At 34.3% G+C, this 14,910-nt stretch overlaps 1 protein-coding gene across 2 annotated transcripts in view; it reads left to right on the top strand.

Moving 5' to 3' along the window:
- LOC150102691 (condensin-2 complex subunit G2-like) overlaps positions 1 to 14,910 on the top strand; it is a 401,754-nt gene that overhangs the window by 17,158 nt on the left and 369,686 nt on the right. For both annotated transcript variants that reach the window (XM_090398912.1, XM_090398911.1), the window contains exon 3: positions 12,223 to 12,360. In XM_090398912.1, the coding sequence (XP_090255038.1) occupies positions 12,223 to 12,360 (138 nt within the window). The remainder of the gene's footprint in view (positions 1 to 12,222; positions 12,361 to 14,910) is intronic.

The raw sequence follows: 14,910 nt of genomic DNA, 5'->3' as shown, positions 1-14,910 counted from the left end.
CCCACTTCAAAGCCAGTATAGAAAACCTTACACTCCAACACACTGACTTAATGGTCAGTTTTGATGTCTCCTCCTTATTCACAAATGTCCCGCTCAAAGAATCCTTAGAGCTAATCCAAGCTAAATTTCCTTCCGATATCACAGCCCTATTTCAGTTCACAATGAACTCAGACTATTTTGTTTGGCAAGGAAAACTTGCCAAACAAAATTCTACAAACAAATAGAGGGGACAGCCATGGGTTCACCACTCTTCCCACCCTTGACCAACTTTTTTATGGAGACTTATGAAGAGAAAGCCTTAAACTCTGTCCCACAAAAACCAATCATATGGCTTCACTATGTTGATGATTTGTTCGCTATTTTGCCACATGGCTCTGATGCACTCCTCTCCTTCCTAACACACTTAAACAACCAACACCCCAGAATCAAGTTCACCCTGGAAGAAGAAAAAAACAATTGCCTTCCCTTCTTAGACACAGTAGTCTCACCCACCAGTCTGATGGAACCTTGGTTTTCTCAGTTTATAGAAAACCCACCCACACAGGCAGATACATCCACCAATAATCCCCTTCCCCCCTCACAACAATGTGGAGTCATTAAGACGCTACACAACAGGGCTAAACTTACCTGTTCAAATGACAATGCCCTAACCACAGAACTAAACCACATTCTCAACCAATGGCTATCCCCCCCAAAAAAATCCAAAAAATATTGAAACCGATACCCCCCCTTCACAACAAGGATTACTCTAAATCCATCACCATTCCTTATATTCGAGGCACCACAGAAAAAAAATACAAAAATCCTAAAAAAACATGACTTAACTTCTTGTTACAGACCATATAGAAAATTGGCATCCATTATCCGCTCCACTAAAGACCAACCTCCTCCCCTAGACCTACCTGGTGTATACCAGATCCCTTGCAGCTGTAAGCTGTCCTACTTTGGCCAAACAGGCAGGACGGCTAATATCAGAATTTCAGAACACAAGGACTACATCTGGTTTCACCAATATAGCCGCTCTGGTCTTGCAGCCCATGCTCTGGATACCCGCCATAGAATACGGTGGAAGAAAGCCACAATAATACTCCATGGTAAATTCAAATCCGAAAGCCTATTCATGGAATCAGTCTCAGCCCTAAGAAATAATCCAAACCTCAACAAATTTGGTTGCATAAGACTGCCCCAAATTTGAGAAACCTACATCAGAAGACCTTCAGCCCAAACGGCCAAGAATACCTACATTGCCTGCTAGGGGACACCATCAGGACTTTTAGGAAAAAGAATAGCTTCCTGCTTCATCCTCATTTACTGTGTATTATGCTTGCGTGCACGGGTCTTGTTTCTAAGTTCCTGTGAAAATGGCAACTTGATGTTGCCAAAATATTGGAAGTGTATTAAATTTATTTTAATGTATATTCTATTGTACGTTGTAATTTCTTTAAGCTATTTAGTAAGTAAATAATTGTCTGTCTTAAACAACAACATCTTACAGATCGCTCATTATCTTGTTGTTTACAGAAGCCAATGCATATTTGAAAATTTCCATAAACTGTTATGCTATCACCCAGCCCATTATATATCCTACTGCACTGACATACAGGATAAGGGTTGTTGTTCCACTGATAAAACTCAGTTATATTCATCACATTTTTTTACCAATGACTACCACCTCTATAAAAGAAATAAAATAAAACATTCCTCCCATCCACTCTTTCCTTGACATGTTCATCCCCATATATCCAGGTTATTTCTGTAAAGATAGCTGAAATGTCAAATAACTATAATATCCACAATTCTTTTTTTAAACTGCACATCAAACTAGTAACCTTTATCCATTCCATAAGGACAACTCCATCCTTTTAACATAGTAATATATTAATTTTATTGCCTTCACTGAAACACTCTCTAGAACCTTTTTTAGTATATAAAGTGTATATTTGGTAAAAGAAAGCTCTTGTTTGATTGTCTGAAGTTTTTTTTTTTTTTTTTTTTTTGGAACAATTAATCATGAGAAGTATAACTTAGTTCAGTTATCCTTAAAAGTCCTTAAATTCATGTAAAAAATACTTGAGGTATAGTTGGCTCTGAACAAAAAAAGAAATCTGATTAGAAGAAAAAAATAACGGTTGTATCCTAAATGTGCTTTTGTAACTTCTGTACCATTCATTGTATGCATCTGTGAATTTTTATTTCATCCTAACAATGTCAAACTCATAAACAAGAGAATATGGAAATGTGTGTGTATTCTTCATTAAGAATCACTTCAAAGTTTCTTATTTGAACCAGTTTAGGATACAAGTACTTCACAAAATTTAGTAATTTTAAAGTCAGGAAATTTAATCTTTACAGCTGTGCTGTTGATATCAGGTAATTCCTGATTAAATATTTCTTTCACTGTAATATTAATTTCTAATTTTCTGACATTGTCATGCAAAAAAGGAGAATGTCTACAACTTTTCTCACTTTGGATAGACAGGTAGAACTATTAACATGTCTTGAAGAAAATATGAAATGCATATCCAATGACTTCGCAAATCATGATTGGCAGACATGTATTGAGTGTCCCACAAGATTAAATGGATGAAAACTACAGTACTATGTAGAAGCTTTTACAAGGATGATTCCTGTGATGATGAAATACTCTCAGAACTTCAACAAGTAATAAGGACATTAATTTCTGTTACAATTGAGTGAAATATTAACAGCCTGGTAAGTTATTTTTTACTAGAATTAATTTTTACTGGAATGCCAAAGTTGGAATAGAAAATGGTGGTTGGGAAAGCATCATGGAAGAATATGGTTTTAGAGAAAGAAATGAATGAGGTGAAAAAATGTTAGAATTTGCTGTGGACCATGAGATGATGATCTGTAATACAAGATTCCAGCAAAAGGAGCGTAGAAAATGGATGTGGCGATTAAATGAATGGAAAAACCAAGAACATGATTAATATGATTACGATTAAAAGAAGATGGATAACATCAGTGGGATACCGAAATGAAACAGAAATTGAAACCGACAGAACTATTATCAGTAGGGACATGGAATGTATGGATACTTTGGATGTCAGGAAAACTAGAATTACTTTGCGAGGAAATGAAGTGATGTTGATGTGATATACTAAGGCTGGTGGAGATGCGATGGACATCATTAGGAGAGATAAATGGATGCGAAGTCATATGAGCAGAGCATGACACCAAGCACAAAGCAGGAATTGGCTTCCTTCTTAACAAAAGAGCTAGAGAGGCACCGTTAGGCTACAAACCAGTCAATGAACGAATAATGGTAGCAAGGTTTCAAGCAAAACCATTTAACATATCAATAGTCCAGATATATGCACCCACAACTGACAGCAGATGAGGATATTGATTTATTTTACAAAGATCTGACAGAGACAATGGAAACAATACCTAAAAAAGATATTCTAATTATTGAAGGAGACTGGAATGCCAAAGTTGGAATAGAAAATGATGGTTGGGAAAGCATCATGGGAAAATGTGGTTTTTTAGAAAGAAACAAACGAGGTGAAAAAATATAGAATTTGTGGTGGACCACAAGATGATGATCTGTAACACAAGATTCCAGGAGTGTAGAAAATGGATGTAGTGATCAAATGATGGGAAAACCAAGAACATAATCGATATGATTACGATTAAAATAAGATGGATAACATCAGCACAGCAGTGTTGAACTTTTCAAGGAGTGGATATAGATTTGGATTATAGCTTAGTGATTGCACACATCAAGTTGAAATTAAAAAGAAAATATAAATTCCATCATCAGGAACGAAGAGATACAGCAAGAATAAGTGAAGCAGAAATAGGAAGTATGTATACAGAACAGTGTTAGAGGAGAAACTGAAAAGTGTGGAGAAAGAAAAAAATTCAAATCTAAGAATGAAAGGAGTAATGAAGGCAATAGAAGATGTGGTTGAAGAAACAATGCCAGAATAAGAGAAGATCAAGAAGAAGTGGATTAAACAAGAAATACTGAAGTTAGTACACGAGAAAAGAATGTTGAAGATAAGAAGGGATACATCAGAACAAATAAGGAGCATTATAGAAGAAAGTGTAATGAAGTGAAAAAAGCAGTCAGAATGGATAAGATGAAATGATTAGAAGCTCATTGCAATAATATAGACCAGCGCTATGATGAGCACAAAACTAGGGAGGTGTACAAAATGACTAGAACCATTAATAGAAGGCAGCAACCAAAACAGATCACAATTAAAGATGAAAAAGGCAAAGTATTGATGAATAAAGATAAAATTGTACATTGCTGGACAAGATTCTGTAGTGAGCTATATGAAGAAAAACTAGATTTAGATGGAGTTGGGAAACTGATTAAAGAATTGAAGCAGATATCACCACCAGATAATGATGAGTATGACATGGATATTTTAAGAGGAGAGGTAGAAAAAGCAATAGGATGGTTAAAACACAACATATTTAATCACTTCTATGGAGAAGTGATTAAATATGGTGGCAAAAGTATGGTTACAGAAATGCACCAGCTATGTAATATGGTATGGAAAGAAGGGGAAAATACTAGAGGAGTGGGTGAAATCGATATTGGTGACATTATACAAGAAAGGAAATAAACTAGAATGTAAAAATTATAGAACAATTGCCTTGATAAGTCACCTTGGTAAAGTGATGATGATCATATTGACAAAAAGATTGAGAACACAATTGGAAGCATACCTTGCAGACGAGCAAGCAGGATTTAGGAAGGATAGAACTACAATTTGACAGATTTTGACAATGAGGTTAATAGCCGAGAAAGCTAGGAGAAAAAAATAAAAACATATATACTTTGTTGATTTTCGGAAGGCATTTGACAGCATTGACCATGAAGTGACATTAGCAGTGCTAGAATCTGTGGAAATGATAGAATATCTAAAGCCATATTAAAAAATGTTTATATGAATGCAATGGCAGCAGTTAGATAGGTGAGGATTTGGGAAAATGGTTTAGAACAAGCAGAGGTACTATACAGGAGGACCCAATATCACCAGCATTTTCATCGCACATTTAGTAAGAGCAATGGACAAAATGAAGGAAGATGCAAAAGAAATATCAGTACACGGGACAAGAATTAACAATCTGAGATTTACAGATGACATTATTATTGAAGAAGACGAAAGAGAACTACAAAAAACATTGAAACTGTTAGATGAGGAAGGGAAGAGATTTGGACTTGTTATAAACTTGGAAAAAACAAAGACAGTGGTATTTGGTGAGAAGAACATGAAACAAAAGATACAAGTGGATGGAATTGATATAGAAAATGTAGAACAATTCATTTTTATTTGGGAAGTAAAATGACATATGACTTGGACTGTAAAAAAGAAATAAAGATCAGGATTGTAAAGGGAAGAACAAATCTGAAGGATAACACCTGGAAAAGTAAAATGATCAGCCTGCAAATGAAATTAAGAGTACTAGAAACATGCATCTTTAGTTGTGTGCTTATGGATCTGAAATGTGAGTAATAAATAAGGAATCAAGAAAAAGAATTTTGCATTTGAAAGAAATTGTTACAGGAAGATACTAAGAATAGGATGGGTAGTGAAAATCACAATTGAAGAGCTTTTTCAGAAGATACAACCAAAGGAGAATTTAATTCAGAAAATTATACAATGGAAGCTGCAATTATTTTGACATATCTGCAGAATGAGCGAGGATCGGAAAATAAAGACATTCACATTTGGTATTATGGATGGTGTAAACAGAAGAGGTAGATAGACCACACAGAGAATGGATAGACAACCTAAGTGTGGAATGCTGTTACAGACGCTGTGCACTGGACAAAGAAAGGTAGAAGAAGATAGTGAAGGAGGCATCGGACACTAGCAGGCAGCGTACCAATGGTTTATGATGATGAAATTATTTTTATATTCATTATTCATGAACTTTTCCATTACACAGTATGAACAAGCATTAGAGTATCTTAGCTTGTCACAAATAGTATCATACATTGAATGCATAAGTTTCTGTGGTTCAGTGGTTTTGTAGTTTCCTGTATTGAGACATGTTTTAAGATAATTAATGAGTTTAATAAATTATAACCCTACAAGTTTTGTAAGTTGTCAGACTTACATCATCAGGGAAAAAGTTATACAGAAAAAGAATAGAAACAATTAATTAGATATCAAAACTTCACAGGTCATACATATAAATAAATAACCAGAATAAAAACATTAAATTAATTACTGTATGCATGTTAAAACAGTGCTAGTTGTATTGGTCTACATTGGATCTGCTTGTAAACTTTTTTCCACCAGACACATTAAGAATTTTCAAACACTGTACAGAGAACACTTTTTTTTTCATATTTCAGGACAATTGGGAACAAAAAGGAGGACTTGCTATGGATTCCTCATTATCTCCAGCCTTGGTCAACCTCTTTATGGAAAATTTTGAAACAAATGCCATTAAAAATCATTGCAAGAAACCAAAAACTTCATTACATTGATGATATTTTTATTTGGTCAGGAACCATGGATGACTTAATTCATTTTGAAGACTGTCTGAACAACTTACATCCCAGTATAAAATTCACTCTTGAATTGGAAGATCACAAAAAATTATTGTTCCTTGATATCCTTGTCAAAATAAATAAAGAAGAAAAAAGAAAATCATTCTTTTCAGTATACTACTGCAAGTGGAAGATTTTTACATGCTACTTCACACTATCATCCATTACAAAAGACAGGCATAATTAAAACATTACGAGATAGAGCATACAAGCTGTCTATTACAGCAATTAACAGGAATGACGAAATGCATTACCTGAGATATAATCTCAATGGTTATGAACTCAAGATGACCAACAAAATTATTAATATGACTCTGACAGCTCCTTTATTTAAACAAGATTTTAAGAATGCAATTACACTACCTTTCATTAATAATGTTACAAGTTGTTTCATGAGTGCAACATAAAAGTGGCTTTTTATCATTGCATAAAATCTCCAGATTCTTACATGCACATCATCCCATGAAAAAACTGGGGATTTATGAGATTCATTGCTCTTGTGGCATTTTCTATGTAGGCCAAACGGGAAGGTTTGGGGAGATCTGCATGTCTGATCACGTTAGAGATGTTGGAAAAAGGGAACAACATAAATCAAGTTTGGCATCCCATACAACTATCACAGGCCATCAGGTAGTTTGGCACCAAACTACCTGATGGCCTGTGATAAAAATGACTTATATTGATCATAACTATTTTAGAAGAAAGTTCAAGGGAAGCTTCTGAAATGCTGCAGATCCCTGCACAATGTTACAAAAATAAAGGCTTAATCCTACGCTAAGTTTGGTCTGCTTTTCTTAAAAACATTGCAGACCTAGAATACAATACATGTGATGCTACAGAATGTGACAGCAGCAATTAGAATTGTTCCATCACATATACAGCAATTAATTTAAAGTTTTTATTCTGGTTATTTATTTATATGTATGAATTGTGGAGTTCTGATAACTAATATGTGTGATTAATTGTTTCTCTTTTCTGTACAACTTTTGCTAATACCCATGTTGGAAAAAAAGAGAAAACAAATATTAAATTTGTTTTGAGTATGTTGTAAAGCTTCTGTTGATACCAAAAACAATCCCTCTGACTTATAATGACTAGCACTTTTGTTTTCTTCCAATTGCTGTGTGAAGTGGTATCCGACCAAACCTCCCCAAAACAATATCTCACAAAATGAAATCAGTGCTTTAAAAGAACTATACTATAATAACCATATTGTTATAACTTAAGCAGACAAAAGTAATGTAACTGTGGTGATGGATTTAGCTGAATATGAAAAGCAAGAGGCACATACTTTTACAAGACCAGTCTACATACCAAATTATAGGTCATGATCCCACTAGCTCTCAGAAGAATAAATTGGCAAATTATTGAAAAAAAAAAAAAAAGAAAGGAAAAAACAGTCACTTCCTGGTCAAAAGAAACAGTTAAACTCAAGCCTTTTCTTGCTGAAACACCCAGAATACATGGAGCACCTAAAATTCACAAACAAGGTACACCCTAGTGGATAGTATAAACAGTCCTACATACAAACTTGCTAAACATTTAGCTAAATTACTAGCCAACATCACAAATAATTTGCCCTCCTTTGTTAAAAATTCTGTTCACCTAAAAAGTATTTTAGAAAACCATATCTTAAAAAGTTTAGATGTAATGAATAGATTTGATATCACTTCACTATTTACAAATGTACCGTTAATTGAAACCCTTGATTTACTAGTCACATTTTCCTCCCCTGATATATTTGAACTATTTAAATTTACATTAAATGCTGGTTATTTTACGTGGAAAGGGAAGATATACAAACAGCTAGATGGGACAACAACGGGCTCCTCCCTTTCTTCTCCTTTAGCCAAATTCTATATAGAGCACTTAGAAAAGCTAGCTATGAATACAGTTAATCTCAAACCAGTGGTTTGGCTATGCTATGTTGATGATGTGTTTGTTATTTGACCACATGATCCAGACACATTGGATACATTTTTAGTGCATTTAAATAGACAACACCCTAAAATCCACTTCACAAGGGAACAGGAAGCTAATGTCTGCCCTTCCTGGATACACTAATCACATAGTTTCCAGATGGTTCCTTATCTTTTTCTGTTTATAGAAAACCCTCACATAGAGGGAGATGCTTACACAGTCACACCATCATTAAGCTCAGTAGTATGGTATCTCAAAAACACTAACTCACAGAACTGGAGCTATTTGTTCTAATAACAGTGCTCTTACTACTGAACTTGCATCACACCATTTTAGCCAATGGCTATGATCTCCATAGGATAGAAAAAATACTAAATGCTCCCCAGAAATCCCCTCCATTGCCTATCACATAAGACCACAGCAAAACTGTTACCCCATACATCCAAGGCACATCTGAAAATATATCTAGAAGACTCAATAAATATTAGCTATATACGGTATTTAAACCTTATGTCAAATTGGCTACTCTCATCTGTTTATCTGAGAACAAACTCTTTATTACATTCAGGAGTTTATGAAGTGCCCTGTTCTTGTGACCAGGCTTACTATGGACAGACGGGAAGAACTATTGACATCGTGGTGAACATAAAAAATACATCCGGCACTATTGTTATGGCAACTCGGTTCTAGCACACCATGTCTTGGATACCACGTCTCACAGGATCAATTGGAAGAAAACAAAAGTGTTACACAGAAGTCATAAGTCAGAGAGAGATTTTTTTTTGGAATCAACAGAAGCTTTAAAACATATTCCAAACCTCAACAAGTATGGCTGTATTAATTTACCAAAAATCTGGGAAACAACCATTTTAAGATCTAATTAATATTTGTTTTCTCCCTTTTTCCAACATGGATGGCCTCATTAGGACTTCAGTTCTTTGTGTTGTCCGTTACAATTTTTTTTAACTAGTTCCACTGTTATATTAAATTGTCATTGTTTTGCATATACTATGACAAACTGTTTTTGTGCCCTGAAGATGCTGGATATAATAACAGTGAAATATCAGCAAATAAGTTAATAAATATTATTTTCTTATCATTCTCTGTTGCCATCAATAGCGTGAAAATAAATAAAGGTAAGCCTTGTATAACATGGTACTTATACAACGCGGTTTCGATATAACGTGGTCTACACATTGTAGTATCCCTTGTTGAACACTGTACTTATACAATGCAGTTTCGATATAAGACGGTCTATAAATTGTAGTAACCCTTTATCTTTTCATATATTTTCAACGCGCGACTTAAAAATCAAATTTTATCTTCATTAAATTTGCATCTGCCTGTATCCCGCATGTAGTTATAAATAGCGAATTTATATTAGGGGAAATACACTTTAGCTTTAGCATGCACGTACATCAATTGTTTGCCATATAAAGTGCTTATTGTTGAAAATTGTCTTCATTTTCTAAGTGTGTTAATTTCAAGCTGAGCACTTTATTTTTTGGTGAGTTACATACAATATGTAATGCTTTTTTTATGAAAAAAATTTATTTTTATAGTAATGACCACTTAGAGCACTTTTGTGATGGTTGAAAACGAAATTAGTGAATTGATTGATGGGGAAATAGATTTAAATGAGGAGGAACTGGTACAATTAATAGATGACGTTGAACCAAATGGTGGGGAAAGTTCTGCCGAAGATTCTGATTGTGATTAATCCGTTAAAGAATTCAGTTTAATTAGCAGGAATTAGCAAAAGGATTGAACTTGGTAAGAAAGTTATTTTGTGATAATGATCTTTCAATGGAGGGCTCCGGAAAATTCATGAGACAATTGGATATTTGTTTATCCATATTGTGAACTTAAAAAAATTGCAGCATAGTGGTAAGCAAGGTCTTATTACTGACTTCTTGATAACTAAACCAGCTGAAGTATGCAATGAGAATTATACAGGGTGTCCCAAAATTCACGCAAGATTTAAATTTAGCGCCATTTGTGCAGTAAAGTGTTGCCAACGAGAAAAAAAAAGACAGCATGGCAGCTGACAGTTCAGGGTTATTAAAAATGGAGCGCTACATGAAAGAACAATGCATTTTCATTGTTGAGCAATATTTTAAAAATAATGAAGGTTAGGCAGCTACAGCTGTCTTTTTTTTTAACTTCATCAACTGTGAAAAGATTAATTAAAATCAAGGAAACTGGATCAATTAGTGATCTTATACACTCTGGCCGTCGTTCAACAGAAAACATCGAAGCAGTTCGTGCGAGTGTTGCTGAGAGTCCAGGAACATCAATTCGGCACTGTAGTCTTGAATTGGGCATTTCGAGAAGCTCTCTACAGTGTATTATCACGAAAGATTTGCATCTTTATGCTTACAAAGTTCAATTGACTCAAGAACTGAAGCCTACTTGACCACACACACAGCGAAGAGAGTTCGTTGAATGGATTATGGAACAACAACAAGTGGATGCTTATTTTTCGAACAAAATCATCTTCAGCAATGAGGCTCATTTTCATCTTGATGGCTTCATTAATCGACAAAATTGTCGCATTTGGGGTTCAGAAAATCCACGAGTGATTGTTGAGAAACAAATGCATCCACAACGTGTCGCCGTTTGGTGCAGATTTTGGGCTGGAGGCATCATCGGTCCATTCTTCTTCGAAAATGCGGCTGCTAAGGCAATAACAGTTAATGGTGCTCGCTATCGCGGCATGATAATCCAGTTTTTTGTGCCTAAATTGCAAGATATGGATGTGGACGACATGTGGTTTCAACAAGACGGTGCCACATGCCATACAGCCCGAGAAACAATTCAATTACTGCATGAGTCATTTCCTGGTCGTGTAATTTCCCATTTTGGTGATCAGAATCGGCCGCTCAGATCATGTGACTTAACGGCATTGGACTTTTTTCTTTGGGGTTTTTTGAAGTCTAAGGTTTATGCCAACAAGCCCACGACCACCCATGCCTTGAAGAAGGAAATTGAGCGCTGTATCAACGAAATTCAGCCACATTTATGCAAAACGGTCATGGAAAATTTCAACAAAAGAGTGCGTATGTGCCAGCAAAGCCGTGGAGGCCATTTACCCGATATGCTATTCCATGCATAACCCTACATTATGAATCAATAAGAAATTACAATTTTTAATTAAAAACCTGTGTTTACTATCCAAATTACTTCTTGCGTGAATTTTGGGACACCCTTTACAAATGATGTCCAAGAGATTTTAAGTGATGATGACGTCCAGCCACTTGTAAATAGAACATGTATGAAATGTTAGTTTTGAAGAGAGTGATGACGATTAAAATATACACGTTATTTTATTTTGCCTAAAACATTTATGCATTATATGCAATGAAGTTTACGTACAATTTATAATTTTTAATAATTATATATTATGTATTTGTTTAATAGTTTATGTTCCTTAACTTACATGAATTACCTGAAATAAATAAAAATATATTTTTGTTGAATATGTAATTGTTTATATAATCTTTAAAAAAAAATGATTTTGGAACTTAACCCTACTTTTTCTATGTGATCTGAATCTCGCATAACACGATTTATATAATGCGGCATTTCTATGGAACCTAACATCCACGCTATACGGGGGTTACCTGTAACATATAAAATATATTGTACCTTTTGCTTACTTTCTGATCACAAAAAGTATATAAATAAAACTGTATACTGAATAAGATGTATAAGAAAAAATAAAGAAAAGAAAACTTTATTTTCTCGTTTTCCTTCCCTAGAAATCATGCCGAAAAAATCTAAAGGCTGCTTTACTTGCTCTTTCAAATGAAGAATTTGATTGTTTCTGGGCAGTGTTGTCAAAACATATTAATATATATAGTTCTGATCATTCTGAATTGGAAACATGGACCACAGAGGTATGTAATCCTTTAGGAGTTAAAATTTAGTATTTTTAAGCTGTATTATAAAATCTTTTTAATTTTCAAGTTTAGCTATATTTACAAAAAGAAATTAGTGTTAGATGATCACTAATTTTCACAACTGTCATTGTGAAAATGTTCTGACTGAGAACTTTCTGAGAATGTTGATAGATTGTTTGAATAATGTTTCAATATATATTTGAACTTGCCAGATTTTCATTTTGTAGTCAGTTTGAGTGATTGGCAAATAAATAATCATTATAGATAGTGAAGTAAACTTCTCAAGACACCTTTGTTTCTTAAATTGCCACTCAACACACAGAAACGTCTGATTAAAAAAAAAATACATAAAATAAAAATTTTAAAAATCTCACATTAACATCCCAACATGACATCTGTAGACACTTAGCAAAATCTGGATATGATTCTATAACACCTATTGAATAACATGGATAAGAAGTGCAATTTGGCCTCACTATTTCATCCTACATGGCCTGTAGGGAGGTTAATTGGTCTTGATTTTTTTTTTTTTTTTTTTTTGAATAGAGATGTTTCCAAAAAAACACATCTCATGAATTATTATTATCATCATCGATCCTCTACCAGGAGGGGAAAGAGAGAGAGAGAGAAAGAAATAGTGTCACAATGACATGAACGCCACTGAGAAGGGAAAGGGAAAATAGTATGTCCAAAGGGGAACTAAACCCACAGTCTTAGTCTGATTAAGCTGGAAGTAAAATATCAAATTGCAAATTAGCTTTATATGCCAGGTAAGCACCACTCTGTAACATGCTATCGCCACTCATAAGTTGACTTTGTATGTTTGTACTCATACCTTAATTTCTCTCACTTCTTCATTTTACCATTTCTTTTGTTTGTTTGTTTTACTATCATATATTCATTTATGTATTTTTATTTCCACATACATACATATTTATACACAGTGCCTCCACTGCACAGCCATTAATTATGATATCTTTTGGAAAGATCTGAGCTCATATCCTGTCTAAGACAAATTTAACACAGCTGTACCAGATATTTGTGCTTTCTCTGAAAAGGAAGATGGATTTAGTTGTTTATACACATAACAATAACACGTTTTCATCTCTTTAATCTCATCCTTCCACTCTTTGGGATACCAGGATACCATTCAAATATCAACTTTGTCCAGTTTTGAGTGTTACATCTTGCAATATGACCTGCCCTTTGCTATTTTTGATCTTTTAATAGCTTTATAATGTCTCTAACCCTAGTCAGAGCTCTGTTCCAAGTATTGTGCTTTTTATCTATAAATAAATACCATAATATAACAACTGTGACAGACTATCCACTTTTATATGTAAACTGTAAATAGTGAGAATAACCACATGCGGAATTAGATTCTCAAGCAAAAATAGTGAATAGGATAGTCATCAGAAAGTAAAGGTGGGTGGGGGGCCTAAAGGGATGCTGCAGATTCTATATACTAAAGCCAAAAAGTATCAGGAACAAGAGGGAGGAATTTTTGGCATTGGTCAGTGCAACCTCATCAAAAGTTATAGGCATTAGTTAGACTTAGTTAATAGCAGATGATGTAGTTACAGGGATAGAATGTGGAGGGTTTAGTATTTTCAGGGAAATAGAGAAGATAATGGGGGTGGGGATACTGCTGATGATTACTACACCAACGTCATCTACTGCCGACCACCCCCACCACTAGTATTTTCATAGACAATCACAAACATGCCCATGGTGGGATTCAAACCTGCAGCTTTTGGGTGGAGAGCTGGTACGCTAACCACTCGGCCAACCAGGCTGGCAAAAATTTCCTCTAGTTGCCGACTAGATTTAAATGCAAGTCTTCCTTCGTGTGGTCAAGCACTTGGTGTGCAAATACCACATCCACTGAGCTACACAGGCTCTTTTTTCAAACCTTATATTCAAACCTTAACAAAATTATAAACTTTTTGTTATGCTGTTTAGTAGAGTCAGTTCAGACAACTGCAGCAGACTCTTACTATCTATTCTATAATTCCCCTTACTATATAAACTTCAATTAAATAGCCATTCTAATTACAACTAACTGAGTAATTTTTTAATTGTTCTGATATACAACTTTCTATGCACTTAGTAAGATGCAGTTTTCTAAATACCTTTATTTCCCTTACCATCCATTTAAAATCATGGTGATTTAAAGATATGATCTGTAATATAATATTTTCCTGATTCAAGTCTTCGATAATGGTGGTATAATGATTTCTACAAGTGAAATTTCTTTCAACTAAGCCTATAATTTTCTGAACCAAACCAGTGTCTTATTAATGTTTTGTGCACTTAAATTTCCTATAAACTATCCAGTATTTTATCTGCATTAAATTTTCATCACCACTTCCTTGTCTGCTCTTCTAGATTTATATTAAGAAATAATTAGATGAATGTTATGTACAGTGTTTTTTTATATTCATTTATTTATTCCAAAGTGTCCATTCCACTTCTATCCATTATATACCTTCTTACTTAATCACATATCTTTATCTGCATTAAATTTTTGTCAGCACTTCCTTGTTT

The sequence above is a fragment of the Typopeltis vanoorti genome, chromosome 10 (genome assembly GCF_054136105.1).
Source record: "Typopeltis vanoorti isolate ZY-2024b chromosome 10, IOZ_Tvanoo_1.0, whole genome shotgun sequence".
Taxonomy (NCBI): domain Eukaryota; kingdom Metazoa; phylum Arthropoda; class Arachnida; order Uropygi; family Thelyphonidae; genus Typopeltis; species Typopeltis vanoorti.
Note: the sequence above shows the minus strand (reverse complement) of the source record. Positions and strands in the feature narration are given on the sequence as shown.